The 15,498-nt window shown below is 41.0% G+C and overlaps 1 protein-coding gene across 1 annotated transcript in view; it reads left to right on the forward strand.

Moving 5' to 3' along the window:
* HOOK3 (hook microtubule tethering protein 3) overlaps window positions 1-15,498 on the forward strand; it is a 97,877-nt gene that overhangs the window by 2,672 nt on the left and 79,707 nt on the right. The window contains exon 2 of the mRNA XM_060086225.1: window positions 4,504-4,589. Coding sequence (XP_059942208.1) covers window positions 4,504-4,589 — 86 coding nt within the window. The remainder of the gene's footprint in view (window positions 1-4,503; window positions 4,590-15,498) is intronic.

Raw genomic sequence — 15,498 nt, forward strand, 5'->3', positions numbered from 1 at the left:
TTAGAGGGATGCCTATTAGCCACCTATGCAGAGTTCATTTCTGTGGAACCTCTCAGTGCCCCAAATGCTGGATAAATTACTATTGTATCAGAAAGGTTACTAGCCCAAGAACCAAATGTTCCACATTTTTGTTGAAAGAGGAATGCTTGTTAAGAGACAAAGTATCATCCTACCAAGGGAAAATGGTTTAAGCTTAAATTCCGCATCAAAGTTTATGCAGTAAGAAAGTTGAGCAGGATGTGCTGGAAAGTTTCCACTCTTAACCTCTCTCCCCACCCTCTGAGTCAAAATGTACTCTTACCTGTTAGAAGAAATCTGCCCTACCTATTACACCTGTCAAGCCTAATTTCTTGAACGGTACATGGAAAGATTGCTCTTTCCTAGGTTAAAGAGACTGAAAAACCAGAAAGACTGGAATGCCGCCAACTAATGGCACAAAGCTAAGTGGAGCAAGAATCATGACCACACAGGTTCAGTACATTTCTTCTGGGAAACTCAGCAACATTAACATATCCTTGTAATTTTCATATTTAACAGCCTGTAAAATGGCATGTTGGTGTTTACAATTAGGGAGAGTATAATTTTTGTGGTGGTATCTCCCCCCTTCCATTCTCTCTGTCCTTCCTAACTCTTAGGTCCTCTAACGGAGGAATAAAGGAATCAGATGTACAAAAGCATGTATATTTTTTAAAGCTTTAATTTTTTTTTTTTTTAAACTGAGGGCCAATATGACATGTTAGCTAAGAGTATAGGTTCTGAAATTTGACCACCTGGGTTCAAATCCTGACTTTGCTTCCTACTAACTGTGGGTAGCTTTGGACAAGAAACTTCACCTATGTTTTGATTGCATTCACTTAACACTAAGCAATGTTTCCTGTGCATTAGTATTGATCAGCATAATTGGAGGGCTTGTTAAAAGGCTGACTGCAAGGCCCTGATTCCAGAGTCTAATTCAGTAGGGCTGAGCCAGGGCCTGATAGTCTTCATTTCTAACAGGTTTCCAGGTGGCGCTATTAGTGGCCTGAGGCCTACGCTTTTGAGAACCACGGCTCCAGAGCAAGGTTTGTGAACCGTAGCATTACGGACATTCTGGGCTGGATCATTTTTGTTCTGGGCACTACTCTGTCATCCTGGTCTCTGCCTACTAGATGCCAAGAGCACCCACTCAGTTGTTCCAACTAAAACTGTCTCATAGGGAGCAAAATTGCCCCTGGTTGAGAATCACTACTCTAGAGATAGTAATTCCAGGTGATCTCATGCTTTACGCTTCTCATGCTTTTGTGGGGGAAGGTGAGGTGGAAGTTGGATGGTGTTAATAGGGCTCCTTGGAATTAAAAGAGAGGTTATGACCCTTCCAGCAGTGTGTCACGCCCTAATGTGGTTAAGTGCAATTATCTTTAAATTCTACTCTACTTATTGGGCTTCCCTGGTGACGCAGTGGTTGAGAATCCGCCTGCCAGTGCAGGGGACACGGGTTTGAGCCCTGGTCCTGGAAGATCCCACATGCCGCAGAGCAGCTAAGCCCATGCGCCACAACTCCTGAGCCCGCGTGCTAGAGCCTGCGAACCACAGCTACTGAGCCTGTGCTGTAGAGCCCACGAGCCACAACTACTGAGCCTTCACTCTGGAGCCCGCATGCTACAACCACGGAAGCCTGCACACCTAGAGCCCGTGCTCTGCAACAAGAGAAGCCACCACAATGAGAAGCCAGTGCACTGCAACAGAGTAGCCCCTGCGTGCAGCAACAAAGACCCAAATGCAGCCAAAAATAAATAAATAAAATAAGTACATTAAAAAAAATTTTTTTTTTTTACTGCTGTCCTGAAACACCCTGTAGATTTTAACTCAGAATTTATGAGAACTGGTGGGTGATAGATTTTTTTAAAAATTAAAATACACATACCATAAAGTTCTTTTAAAAGTGCACAATTCAGTGCTTTGTAGTATGATCGCAGGTTGTGCAGCCATCACCACGGTCTAATTCCAAGAACATTTTTATCGCCTCAAAAGGAAACTCCATAGAGAGAGTTTCTCTGGGATCTACTTTACTTTTATCTCAAAGCAGAGGTGGACATCCTCTAGCCTTCATGAGCGACTATTTACCTCAAGAGCCAATTCAGAGAAAATAATTGTTTGGAAGCCGCATTTAAAAAATCAAAATGAACATAGTTTTAAGTCCCAAGAGAGAAACACATATAGTCTTACAAGTAAATTATTTGCACTATTGAATTACCTGCTTTATTGAGCTTTTCCTTATGCTTGGCCAGAGGCAGTTTTCTGATCTTTCATCCTTTACATTTGGTAGTGGGTTTGGATCAGAACCCTTTGGATCAGAGGGTTCCAAGTGCCAAAGCAGTGCCCCGCCACATAGCATTATTTGATGAACTTGTTAAAAATAAACTCCCAGCCTTCTTCAACTTCCCAGATGATTCGGGTGTACACCCAGGTCTGGGAACTACTGCGTAAGACTTTTACAAATACGTAATGTCCATTTGTTTTCTCTTTCATTCTTTAAGCAACACACCCTTCCATAAGGTATTTTTCTCAATTTCTAGATTGAAAAACTGACATGAAATGTAAAGTGGCATATCCAAGGTCACACAGCCAGCCGATTAGGAGCAAAGCTGGGGATGGAGTTAGTTTACATGCAGAGCGTGTTCAGTGAGGGCTGTTCGGGGCCAGGTCGGTGATCAAGAGATGAGTGAGGTGTGGCCCTCACCTCTGCTCTTTTTCATTCTAAGCCTACAAGAAAGAGATGAATTCAGCAACTGTAAAACGAAAGTGGGTGCTTCTTTCTTTTCACACTGCACTGTTATTACCACAGTACCATTGACGAGGCGACTGGAGAGAGTGTGGAGTGAAATTCAGTATCTTTTCCTACAGATGATGTTTATTTGGTCCATTTATTCATTTACTAACGATTTATTGAACCTCTGCATGTATAAGGTTAGTGTCAGGGGGTAGCCTGCAAGGGCCCTCTTTTCATTACCTCTCCCAAGTAGACACCTAAGTAGAAACCACCTGCTATGCGATCTTTAAGGCCATTTCCTTAGCTCCCGCCACCATAACCATCTCTACCCACAAGACTGTCAGAAATATGAAGAAGCTGCTGACAGCACTTGCTAGTAGTTCTTTTTTTGAAGATTTGATAGATGACACGGCACAGAGAAGTGGACGCTCACCAACTGTTAGTAAATTGCTACAGCACTTGTTCAGGGTCGTTTGGCAATATTTATCAAAAACCTTAAAACGTTCGTACACTTTGATCCAGCAAATTTACTTCTAGGAATATAACCCTGTAAGTAAAAATGTATTGAAGACAGATGGTCCCCTGACCATCATTTGCAGGGTTTCCCTTGTCATTACCTAGTTTGACCTCATGTGTTAACATACAAACCTATTAACATAGGTCTCCCCGCAAGCCTTTCTTCATAATGCAGCTGCTGTGACCCTTATACGATGCAGATCTCATGGCCTCACCCTCCTGCTTAGAATCCTTTGCTTAGAATCCTTAGAATCTCCTTGCTCTGAGGGTGAAGTCCTAATGTGACTTGAGAGGTTTTGCACAACGATGCTTCCTTCTTTAACCCTGTCTTTCCCCGTTCTGCTCTCTTCCCTGTTTTATCTCTTCCTCTGATTACCATACTCCTCCATTTTACAACCTATAAACAGCAGAGCATGGCTTGTGTCTATCTATTCTCAGTGATTTACTGCCTTCTAAGTCCTGGTTGTGCTCCTGAGTAGAATCATTGCTGGCTCAGCTGTATTATTGTCTTGCTCAGAAATAATTTCTACTAATTCGCAGCCATGTTATGTTAGTTCTGATTCATAATACATTTAAAATCAAAATGAACTGAATAACCTAACTGTGTGATTTCTACATCTGTATAAAGATATTTTGGTTCTGAGTAAAAGAAATCTCAGCTTGGCCAGGCACAAAGAAGAAATGTATCTCACATAATAGGAGGCTTCTAGATTTTTAGTTTAGTGGCTCAATTTTGGCCTCAAGGACCCCGTTCTTTCTGTTCCTCTTCTCTGCCATCCACTGCATTGGCCTCATCCTAACGGTCAACAAGATGACTGCTCGTGGCAGTTGAAGCAACCAGCACGTTTATTCACACCAAGGGGAGGTTGGCTTTTCTTTTCCAGAAGCCCAAGTAAGCCTCTGTTTGCATCTGTTTGGTCCAAATTGTCTTTGCCTGTGCACCCATGAGCCAGTCACTGGCAGAGGGGATGAGGGTACCATGACTTTCTTAGATGATTTTCTGTGAGGAGGGTGAATGCGGAGAAGCCGCCCAGTGTCCACCACCATTTCTCTTTTACCAAAAGGAAAAAATTGCAATAGCAAGCTGTGGGCAACTTCCCGTAAGGGAAAACATTTCACAGTGTTCTGCTTTTTAAAACTTATTCAACTCCCAGGATGAGGTGGAAGAGGTCTAAGGATTCTTCTATATGGTTAACCATGGAGTCTTTTTTTCTCTTTTTTTTATTTCCTTTTTCCAGATCCAGACATTTAATGTGGATGCACCATGCCAGACCGTGGAAGATTTAACGAATGGGGTTGTGATGGCCCAGGTTCTCCAAAAGATGTAAGAATAAATTGCTTTATCTTTTTGTATGTTATTATACCTGGATATTTATTAGATTGAAAACATGGACAAAAAAATAAAGTGCTTGCATGAAACACGTGTTGCATGGAGACCGAGAACTGAGCAGCACAGGTGGTTCCGGCAGCCTGCGCGCGTTTAGGTACAGATGGACCGGCTGCCAGGGTAGTTAGGGCTGCAATTGCTGCAGTACTCCAACGGCTTCAGCAGAATTCTTTCTTCCTGTGGTTTTCAGCGTAAGCTTGGCAGACATTTTCCTGTTAGCGTCCAGATTTTGCCATCATAGAAGGATCTGAGAGGTCTACTCTGTCTTTAGGGCTCTACTCAGACGTCGTCTTACCAGCGAGGCCCTCCCTGCCCACCCCTGGAAAATAAGCGATAGCCATGCCCTGTGCTCCGTTTCCCTTTTAACCTTCCGTATGCTTCTCAGAAGTAGGTAACACCATATCGTATACCATGTATTTTGCTTGCTTATTTGTTACCTGCTGCTTCCCCCCACACCCGTCTGCAGACAGACAGACAGACACACACACACACAGTGTAAGCTCCACCTAGAGGCAGGGTGAAAACATAATAGTTGTAAAATTGATATTGTATGGCTGTCTTCAACTTTTGACCTAGGAATTTTTCAAATAAAGGATTACCTGTGAATTTAAGATGTCAGTAAGTTTGATGTGATTTGGGGGATACTTTTGTCTTTTGAAGCCCTGAGCCCTTGTCAGCCTGAGACACTAAAGAATTTACATGGGACTTGCTGAGATTTCCTGCAGCTCTGTTGAGAATCGGTATCATCACGAAAGGATTCTTGCCGTTGCTCCCCTTGCAGTGAGCTGTGTAGAGCTGCCCGTCTGGAAGCTTCTCAAACGCCTGCATTTCAGAGAATCTACCTGCCTTTCACACTGGCAGTTCATGCTTGAAAACTATAGCTTGCTGTACCTTTCTTCTGCACCTTACATCTCTCCAGACATACAGGCATGCAGACTTTCTGGCAGAGCTCAAGAAGGCTCGCTTGAAACTGACCAGCCTTGGTCTAGCACTGAGAAGAGGGGTCTTGTGATTTTCGTGGACACTTTTGAGTGGTGCCCTAATAACGTTTAGCTTTTGAATGGTCTAGAGCAGCGGTCCCCAGCCTTTTTGGCACCAGGGACCAGTTTCGTGGAAGACAAATTTTCCATGGATGGTGGGGGAGTGGTGAGTCAGGCGGTAATGCGAGCGATGGGGAGGTTGGTTCTGGCGGTAATGCGGGTGATGGGGAGGTTGGTTCCGCGGGTAACGCGGGTGATGGGGAGGTTGGTTCCGGCGGTAACGCGGGTGGTGGGGAGGTTGGTTCCGGGGGTAACGCGGGCGATGGGGAGGTTGGTTCCGGCGGTAACGTGGGCGATGGGGAGGTTGGTTCCGGCGGTAAAGTGGGCGATGGGGAGGTTGGTTCCGTGGGTAACGCGGGTGATGGGGAGGTTGGTTCAGGCAGTAACGCGGGTGATGGGGAGGTTGGTTCCGCGGGTAACGCGAGTGATGGGGAGGTTGGTTCCAGCGGTAACGCGGGTGATGGGGAGGTTGGTTCAGGCGGTAACGCGAGCGATGGGGCCGATGGTTCAGGCAGAAATGCGGGTGATGGGGAGCGATGGGGAGCGGCAGATGCAGCTTCGCTCACTCGCCTGCCGCTCACCTCCTGCTGTGCATTCCGGTTCCTAACAGGCCACAGACCGGTAGCGGTCCACGGCCTGGGGGTTGGGGACCCCTGGTCTAGAGAGTTTCAGTGCAGCTCTTAATAAAAATTATTTGTGGGCAAGTGGGCCTAGCTACGTGAGCTTTCCAGGTATGTGTCATTAAATGAATATTTTGCTTGTTAGCTTGGGTAGGATTTCTATTGTAGAAACCAGAAGAAAGACTGTATGAGTGTATTATTTTACCAAATCAAGATCGTAACATGCATTATATTCTGCAGAGTGGTTATTCTCATTTGCCAAAGTCTTGTGGGCATATTTCTCATCACTGTTTAGTTTTTTACATTTTTTTTCCAAAAACGCGTTCCTTTTATCCTTTTGTTGTGGTATAATGTAGACCGAAAAGCATACTGAAAGAAGTGATTAATTTGTGTGTAGTATGTATATATTGTATGTATATGCACACATGTATACACACATCCACGTCACCACCACCCAGACTGAACTGTATGACATTTTGAGCCCCCAAATGGTCCCCCTCATGCCCCTCCCTAATCAATACCCTTGCCTCAAAGATAGCCATGGTTCTGATTTCTACACCATCATTCTTATAAGTGGAATCATGTAGTTTATACTCTTTTGTGTTTGACTTCTTTCACTCAACATAATGTCTGTGTGATTCATTCATGTTGTTTTATATTGTCTATTTAAATAATTGTATAATAACAGCTTCACAGAAGCCTCCTCCTTTGTCAGTTTGATGTTTATTGAACGGCTACTCTGCATCCAGCACTGGTAATGCAAGGATGAGCCACAGTCCACAGGGTAATTGTGTTCAGAGAGTTTATAACCTGGGGAAAAACGGATGTTAAATGACCAAGGAAACAAAACTGCTAGTATAACAAGCACTATAGAGAAATTGTGAACATTTCTAAGTTAGCAGTTGTCTCCGCAGGGCTAGCATTCAGAAGAGTCCAAACCAGAGATATCAATTTGGGTGTTTCTTAATTGAAGCCCACGAGTGTGGATTAAATCACTCAGGGAAGAGTATAGGGTAAGAAGAAAACAAGCCTGATCTTTGAAAAACTCTGACATTTAGTTGTTGGTTAGAACATCTACCAGCAGAGGGACCAGAGAGGTACGGGGAAAGCCAGTGGAGTGTGGTTGCTGAGAGAAGTGGCAGATCTCTTCATTTTGTCTGAGCTAAGTGAGAAACGTGTATGTTTCAGATGTGAATAGACCTCAGGAGGCTTGTTGTTAGTATAATTTATTTCTCTCTCGTCTTTTAAGTCATTGTCTGCTCGTCTGCTTTCCTGCTTCCAACATCTTATTGCTGCCTTCTGTCTTTCTGTTCATCCGTGTAGGTTCATGTCCCCCTGGTTTTTGTGTGTTTGTTTGTCTTTAATTAGTAGACTTTGTTTTCTTAGAGCAGTTTTCATTTCACAGAGAAACCGAGTGGAAAAAAGTTTCAGTACGAGATGAAAAAAAGTTCTGGAGGTGGGTAGTGATGATGCTTGCACAACCATTAAGTACGTGAATGTACTTAATGTACTTAATGCCACTGTACACTTAACAGTGGCTTAGATGGTAAATTTTATGTGTATTTTTTTGTTTTTTGTGGTACGCGGGCCTCTCATTGTTGTGGCCTCTCCCGTTGCGGAGCACAGGCTCCAGGCGCGCAGGCTCAAGGGCCATGGCTCACGGGCCCAGCCGCTTGGCAGCACGTGGGATCTTCCCGGACCGGGGCACGAACCCGTGTCCCCTGCATCGGCAGGCGGACTCTCAACCACTGCGCCACCAGGGAAGCCCTTTACGTGTATTTAACTACAATAAAAGAAGTTTTTAAAAACTGAGCGAAAAGTATGGTGAGTTCCCACATGCTCCCTGCCCCCACACAGAACTCCCCCCACTGTCAGCATCCCCCCACCAGATGGTCCATTTGTTACAGTTGATGAACCTACGTTGATGCATCAGCATCACCCGAAGTCCACAGTTTACGGTAGCCGTCACTCCGTGCTGTACATTCTGTGGGTTTGGGCAAATGTATCCTTCCTTATAGCATCATACAGAATAGTTTCTGCCCTGAAGATCCCCTGTGCTCCCCCTAGTCATCCCCCACCCCTTCAGTCATTGATGTTTTTACTGTCTACACAGTTGTGCTTTTCCCAGGTTGTTGGGTAGCTGGAATCACACAGCCTGTTTACCTTTCTGATGGCTTCTTTCGCTTAGTGATGCTCATTTAAGGTTCCTCCGTGTCTTTTCATGGCTCGCCAGCTCATGTCTTTTGAGCACTTACCCCCTCCTTTTTTAACAGCTTTATTGAAATGAAACTGACATACAGTAAATTACACATTTTTAGGTGTAGAATTTGATAAATTTTTTTTACCTGTGGAGATGCCCGGGAAACTATCAAGATAATGAACATCCCAGTCACTTCAAAGAGTTTCCTCAGTCCTTCCTTCCAGCCACCCCTTTCCCATCCCCAGGGCAACCACGGATTTGCTTTCTGTCGCTGTAGATTAATTTGCATTTTACACAAATTTATGTAAATGGGCTTACAGTATGTTTTAGTTTTTGAGGGAGAGGTTGTGGCTTCTTCCATGCAACATAAAATTTTGAGATTTATTCATGTTGTTGCCTGTCTTAATATAGTCCATGCATATTCCATTGTATGGATATACCACAATCCATCCAGCCGTTCGGCTGCTGAGGAACTCCTGGGTGATCGTAGTTTGGGGCTGTTACAAATAGAGCTGCTGTGAACATCAGTGTCCACATCTTTGTATGGACGTATGCTGCCGTTTCTCTGGGGTGAAGTTCCAACTAGGGGTGAAATGGCTGCAACATGTGGCAGGGGTAAGTTTCATATTTAAGAAACTGCCAAACTGCTTCCAAAGCGGACGCACCATTTATGTTTTTACAAGCAGCGTGTCAGTGTTCCAATTGCACCGTGGCCTCACCAGCACTTGCTGGGGTTGCTCTTTTTAATTATAGACATTCTAGTGGCCGTCTAGTGGTGCTCATTGTAGATTTTATTTGTATTTCTATAATGACTAGTGATGTCGGGAATCTTTTCTTGTATTTCTTGTATGTATATACATTTACTGTGTATATATATATATATATATATATATGCATACATATATGTATCTTCTTTGGCGAATTGTTTGCTGCAATCTTTTTTTGTTTGTTTTTAATTTCTGGGAGTGCAAGCCCAGTGCCCCACCATGACTCTGGGATCTGGGACATCCCTGGGACTATGGGGCCCTCTGAGGGGCAGCTGGCCAGACCGTGTCCACACACTGGTGGCCACATGCTCCCGTCCGCACACTTCCCCACCCGCGGGCACTGGGTCAAGGCAGTGAGGCGCAGGTGGGGTTAGGAGCTTGTGGCCACACCTGCCTTTGAATCTTGGCTGTCCCTTAATGGATGCTTGACCTTGGGCCCATAACCTTCCTGTACCTCAGTTCTCTTATCTGTAAGTTGGGGAAACGACCTCTGTTTTCAGAGTACCTGGAATGTAGTGAGCTTACAAGAAATTTTAGCTGTTGGTATTATTTCAGTTAGCTAAAGGCATCATTATACACTGTAAACAGTGTATTCCTTCATTCATCAGTATAGGAATTTTGAAAATTTTTATGTTTACTTATTTTTTATTGGAGTATACTTGATTTACAATGTGTTAATTCCTGCTGTACAGCAAAGTGATTCAGTTATACATATATATTCTTTTTCATATTCTTTTCCATTATGGTTTATCACAGGATATTGAATATCATTCCTTGTGCTATACAGTAGGACCTTGTTGTTTATATACATAGTAGTTTGTCTCTGCTAATATCAGTCTCCTAATTTATCCCTCCCTCACCTCCTTTCCCCTTTGGTAACCATAAATTTGTTTTCTACGTCTAAGAGTCTGTTTCTTTTTTGTAAATAAGTTCATTTGTATCATATTTTAGATTCCACTTATAAGTGACATCATATGGTATTTGTCTTGCTCTGTCTGACTTAATTCACTTAGTGTTACAGTCTCTAGGTCCATCCGTGTTACTGCAAATGACATTATTTCATTCTTTCTTATGGCTGAATAATATCCCATTGTATGTATGTACCACATTGTCTTTATCCATTCATCTGTTGATGGACCCTTAGGTTGCTTCCATGTCTTGGCTGTTGTGAATAGTGCTGCTGTGAGCACTGGGGTGCATGTATCTTTTCCAATTAGAGTTTTCTACAGATACATGCCCAGGAGTAGGATTGCTGGATCATATGGTAGTTCTGTTGATATTTTTAGAATACTGTTCTCCATGGCGGCTGCACCAGCTTATACCAACAGTGTAGGAGAGTTCCCTTTCTCCACAACCTCTCCTGTTTGCTGTAATCTTTTGCCTATTATTTATTTATTTATTTATTTATTTATTTATTTATATTTATTATTATTATTGCTTTACAATATTATGTTAGTTTCTACTGTACAGCAAAGTAAATCAGCTATATGTATACATATATCCCCTCTTTTTTGGATTTCCTTCTCATTTAGGTCACCACAGAGCACTGAATAGAGTTCCCTGTGCTATACAGCAGGTTCTCATTAGTTATCTGTTTTATACATTGTATCAGTAGTGTACATATGTCAATCCCAATCTCCCAATTCATCCCACCGCCCCCCTTTCCCCCTTGGTATCCAAACATATGTCTGTGTCTCTATTTCTGCTTTGTAAATAAGATCCTCTATACCAATTTTTTCAGATTCCACATATATGTGTTGATATACGATATTTGCTTTTCTCTTCCTGACTTACTTCACTCTGTATGACAGTCTCTAGGTCCATCCATGTCTTTACAAATGACCCAATTTTGTTCCTTTTTATGGCTGAGTAATATTCTATTATATATATGTATCACATCTTCTTTATCCATTCCTCTGTTGATGGACATTTAGGTTGTTTCCGTGTCCTGGCTGTTGTAAACAGTGCTGCAGTGAACATTGAGGTGCATGGGTCTTTTTGAATTATGGTTTTCGTTGGGTATATGCCCAGTAGTGGGATTGCTGGGTCACATGGTAGTTCTATTCTTAGTTTTTTAAGGAACCTCCATACTGTTCTCCATAGTGGCTGTATCAATTTACATTCCCACCAACAATGCATGAGGGTTCCCTTTTCTCCACACCCTCTCCAGCATGAGGTGATACCTCATTGTAGGTCTGATTTTGCATTTCTCTAATAATTCGTGATGTTGAGCAACTTCTCATGTGTTTGTTGGCCGTCTGTATGTCTTCTTTGGAGAAATGTGTGTTTAGGCCTTCCGCCCATTTTTTTATTGGGTTGTTTGTTTTTTTTTGATATTTAGCTGCATGAGCTGTTTGTATATTTTGGAGATTAATCCTTTGTCAGTTGCTTCAGGTGCAAATATTTTCTCCCATTCTGAGTGTTGTCTTTTCGTCTTGTTTATGGTTTCCTTTGCTGTGCAAAACATTTTAAGTTTAATTAGGTCCCATTTGTTTATTTCTGTTTTTATTCTCATTACTCTAGGAGGTGGGTCAAAAAAGATCTCTCTGTGATATATGTCAAAGAGTGTTCTGCTTATGTTTTCCTCTAAGAGGTTTATAGTGTGTGGCCTTACATTTAGGTCTTTAATCCATTTTGAATTTATTTTTGTGTATGGTGTTAGGGAGTGTTCTAATTTCATTCTTTTACATGTAGCTGTCCAGTTTTCCCAGCACCACTTATCGAAGAGGCTGTCTTTGCTCCATTGCATATTCTGGCCTCCTTTGTCATAGATTAGGTGACCATAGGTGTGTGGGTTTATCTCTGGGCTTTCTATCCTGTTCCATTGATCTATATTTTTGTTTTTGTGCCAGTACCGTACTATCTTGATTACTCTAGCTTTGTAGTATAGTATGAAGTCAGGGAGCCTGATTCTTCCAGCTCCATTTTTGTTCTCAAGATTGCTTTTGCTATTCGAGGTCTTTTGTGTTTCCATGCGAATTGTAAAATTTTTTGTTCTAGTTCTGTGAAAAATGCCAGTGGTAATTTGATAGGGATTGCATTGAATGTGTCGATTGCTTTGGGTAGTATAGTCATTTTCACAATGTTGATTCTTCCAATCCAAGAACGTGGTATATCTCTCCATCCGTTTGTGTCATCTTTGATTTCTTTCATCAGTATCTTATAGTTTTCTGTGTACAGGTCTTTTGCCTTGTTAGATAGGTTTATTCCTAGGTATTTTATTCTTTTTGTTGCAGTGGTAAATGGGATTGTTTCCTTAATTTCTTTTTCTCATCTTTCATTGTTAGTGTATAGGAATGCAAGAGGTTTCCGTATATTAATTTTGTATCCTGCAACTTTACTAAATTCATTGATTAGCTCTAGTAGTTTTCTGGTGGCATCTTTAGGATTTTCTATGTATAGTATCATGTGATCTGCAAACAGTGACACTTTTACTTCTTTTCCAATTTGGATTCCTTTTATTTCTTTTTCTTCTCTGATTGCCGTGGCTAGGACTTCCAAAGCTATGTTAAATATTAGTGGCAAGCGTGGGCACCCTTGTCTTGTTCCCTGTTTTAGAGGAAATGCTTTCAGTTTTTCCCTGTTGAGAATAATGTTTGCTATGGGTTTGTAATATATGGCCTTTATTATGTTGAGGTAGGTTCCCTCTATGTCCACTTTCTGGAGAGTTTTTTATCATAAATGGGTGATGAATTTTGTTGAAAGCTTTTTCTGCATGATCGTATGGTTTTTATTCTTCAACTTGTTAATATGGTGTATCACATTGATTGATTTGCGTATATTGAAGAATCCGTGCATCCCTGGGATAAATCCCACTTGATCATGGTGTATGATCTTTTTAATGTGTTGTTGGATTCTGTTTGCTAGTATTTTGTTGAGGATTTTTGCGTCTATGTTCATCAGTGATATTGGCCTGTAATTTTCTTTTTTTGTGATATCTTTTTCTGGTTTTGGTATCAGGGTGATGGTGGCCTCGTAGAATGAGTTTGGGAATGTTCCTCCCTTTGTAATTTTTTGGAAGAGTTTGAGAAGGATCTGTTTTAGCTCTTCTCTAAATATTTGATAGAATTCACCTGTGAAGCCATCTGGTCCTGGACTTTTTTGCTTGTTGGAAAATTTTTAATCACAGTTTGAATTTTGTTACTTGTGGTTGGTCTGTTCATATTTTCTAATTCTTCCTGGTTCAGTCTTGGAAGGTTGTACTTTTCTAAGAATTTGTCAATTTCTTCCAGGTTGTCCATTTTATTGGCATATAGTTGCTTGTAGTAGTCTCATGATCCTTTGTATTTCTGCGGTGTCAGTTATAACCTCTCCTTTTTCATTTCTAATTTTATTGATCTGAGTCCTCTCCCTTTTTTTCTTGATGAGTCTGGCTAAAGGTTTATCAATTTCGTTTATCTTCTCAGAGAACCAGCTTTTAGTTTTATTGATCTTTGCTAGTATTTTATTCGTTTCTCTTTCATTTATTTCTGCTCTGATCTTTATGATTTCTTTCCTTCTACTGACTTTGGGTTTTGTTTGTTCTTCTTTCTCTGGTTCCTTTAGGTGTAAGATTAGATTGTTTATTTGAGATTTTTCTTGTTTCTTGAGGTGAGATTGAATTACTATAAACTTCCCTCTTAGAACTGCTTTTGCTGCATCCCATAGGTTTTGGGTCATCGAGTTTTCGTTGTCATTTGTTTCTAGGTAGTTTTTTTATTTCTTCGTTGATTTCTTCAGTGATCTCTTGGTTATTTAGTAGCATATTGTTTAGCCTCCATGTGTTTGTGTTTCTTACAGTTTTTTTTTCCTGTAATTGATTTCTAATTTCATAACGTTGTGGTCAGAAAAGATGCTTGATACGATTTCAGTTTTCTTAAATTTACCAAGGCTTGGTTTGTGACCCAAGATGTGATCTATCCTGGAGAATGTTCTGTGTGCACTTGAGAAGAAAGTGTATTCTCCTGCTTTTGGATGGAATGTCCTATAGATATTGATTAAGTCTATTGGTCTAATGTGTCGTTTAAGGCTTGTGTTTCCTTATTAATTTTTTGTCTGGATGATCTATACGTTGGTGTAAGTGGGGTGTTAAAGTCCGCCACTATTACTGTGTTACTGTCAATTTCCCCTTTTATGGCTGTTAGCATTTGCCTTATGTATTGAGGTGCTCCTCTGTTGGGTGTATAAATGTTTACAATTGTTATATCTTCTTGGATTGATCCCTTGATCATTATGTAGTGTCCTTCCTTGTGTTTTGTGGGGTTTGCCTATTTTTTAATTGAATTGTTTTCATTTTATTAAATTTAGAGTTCTTTATATATTCTAAACACAAGTTCTTTCTCAGATGTATGTTTTAAAATATTTTCTCCCAGCCTGTGGCTTCCCTTTTTATTTTCTTAAGAGTGTCTTTGCAGAGCAAATATTTTTAAAGTTTTAATTATTAAATGCTTATTATTTAATATATTTTTTTAGTTCACCTGTTTTTTTTTTTTAATTGTATCAAGAAACCTTTACCAAACCCTAAGATTTGGGGTTAGAAACCCTAAAGGGTCTCTAAGATTTTCTCCTCTCTTTTCCTCCAGAAGTATTATAGTTTTAATGCTTATATTTAGGTGTACGACACATTCTGAGTTACTACTTTTTGTGTATGATATAAGGGTCTCTTTTTTTTTGCACTATTTATTGCAAAGATTGCTTTTCCATATTTTCAGGATGTTGATTATGTTGAACTGTCTAATGACTGGACAGACAGCATCCATGGATGATTAGATTCTTGTTCATTGAAGTAATTTTTAATAATTGATCAGGCACTGAAAACACTTAAGATGTAGTTTATCCTTTTACATCTATATATCAACAAATACAAAATGAAAACCTTTTCTTGAGGGGGGCCTTAAGTTTTTAGGGAGCTGTGACTCTTAATATTATCAAAACTCAAATGTATAGAATTTTCTTTCCTATTTTCTACTTCTTGGTTTGAAGAAAATTAACATTAGCCTTTGTAAAGATTTTTACAAAGCAGCACCCACTTTGGAGAGCGCAGCGTGTTCTGTGTGAGACAACAAGAGCTTGAATGGACTGTTTATGCTGTAAAACCTGTGATTCTTGGTGAACCTGGGGTACACCTGCCAGAGAACAGTCGCTGCTTTGCACTGATCAGCTTCGGGCCTGAAAGAATCCTCTTCTCTCGTAACAGCACTGCCTCTGCAGGCTTCTAAGTAAGGCTGTTTCTTCTTCATG

The sequence above is a fragment of the Mesoplodon densirostris genome, chromosome 20, assembly GCF_025265405.1.
Source record: "Mesoplodon densirostris isolate mMesDen1 chromosome 20, mMesDen1 primary haplotype, whole genome shotgun sequence".
Lineage (NCBI taxonomy): Eukaryota > Metazoa > Chordata > Mammalia > Artiodactyla > Ziphiidae > Mesoplodon > Mesoplodon densirostris.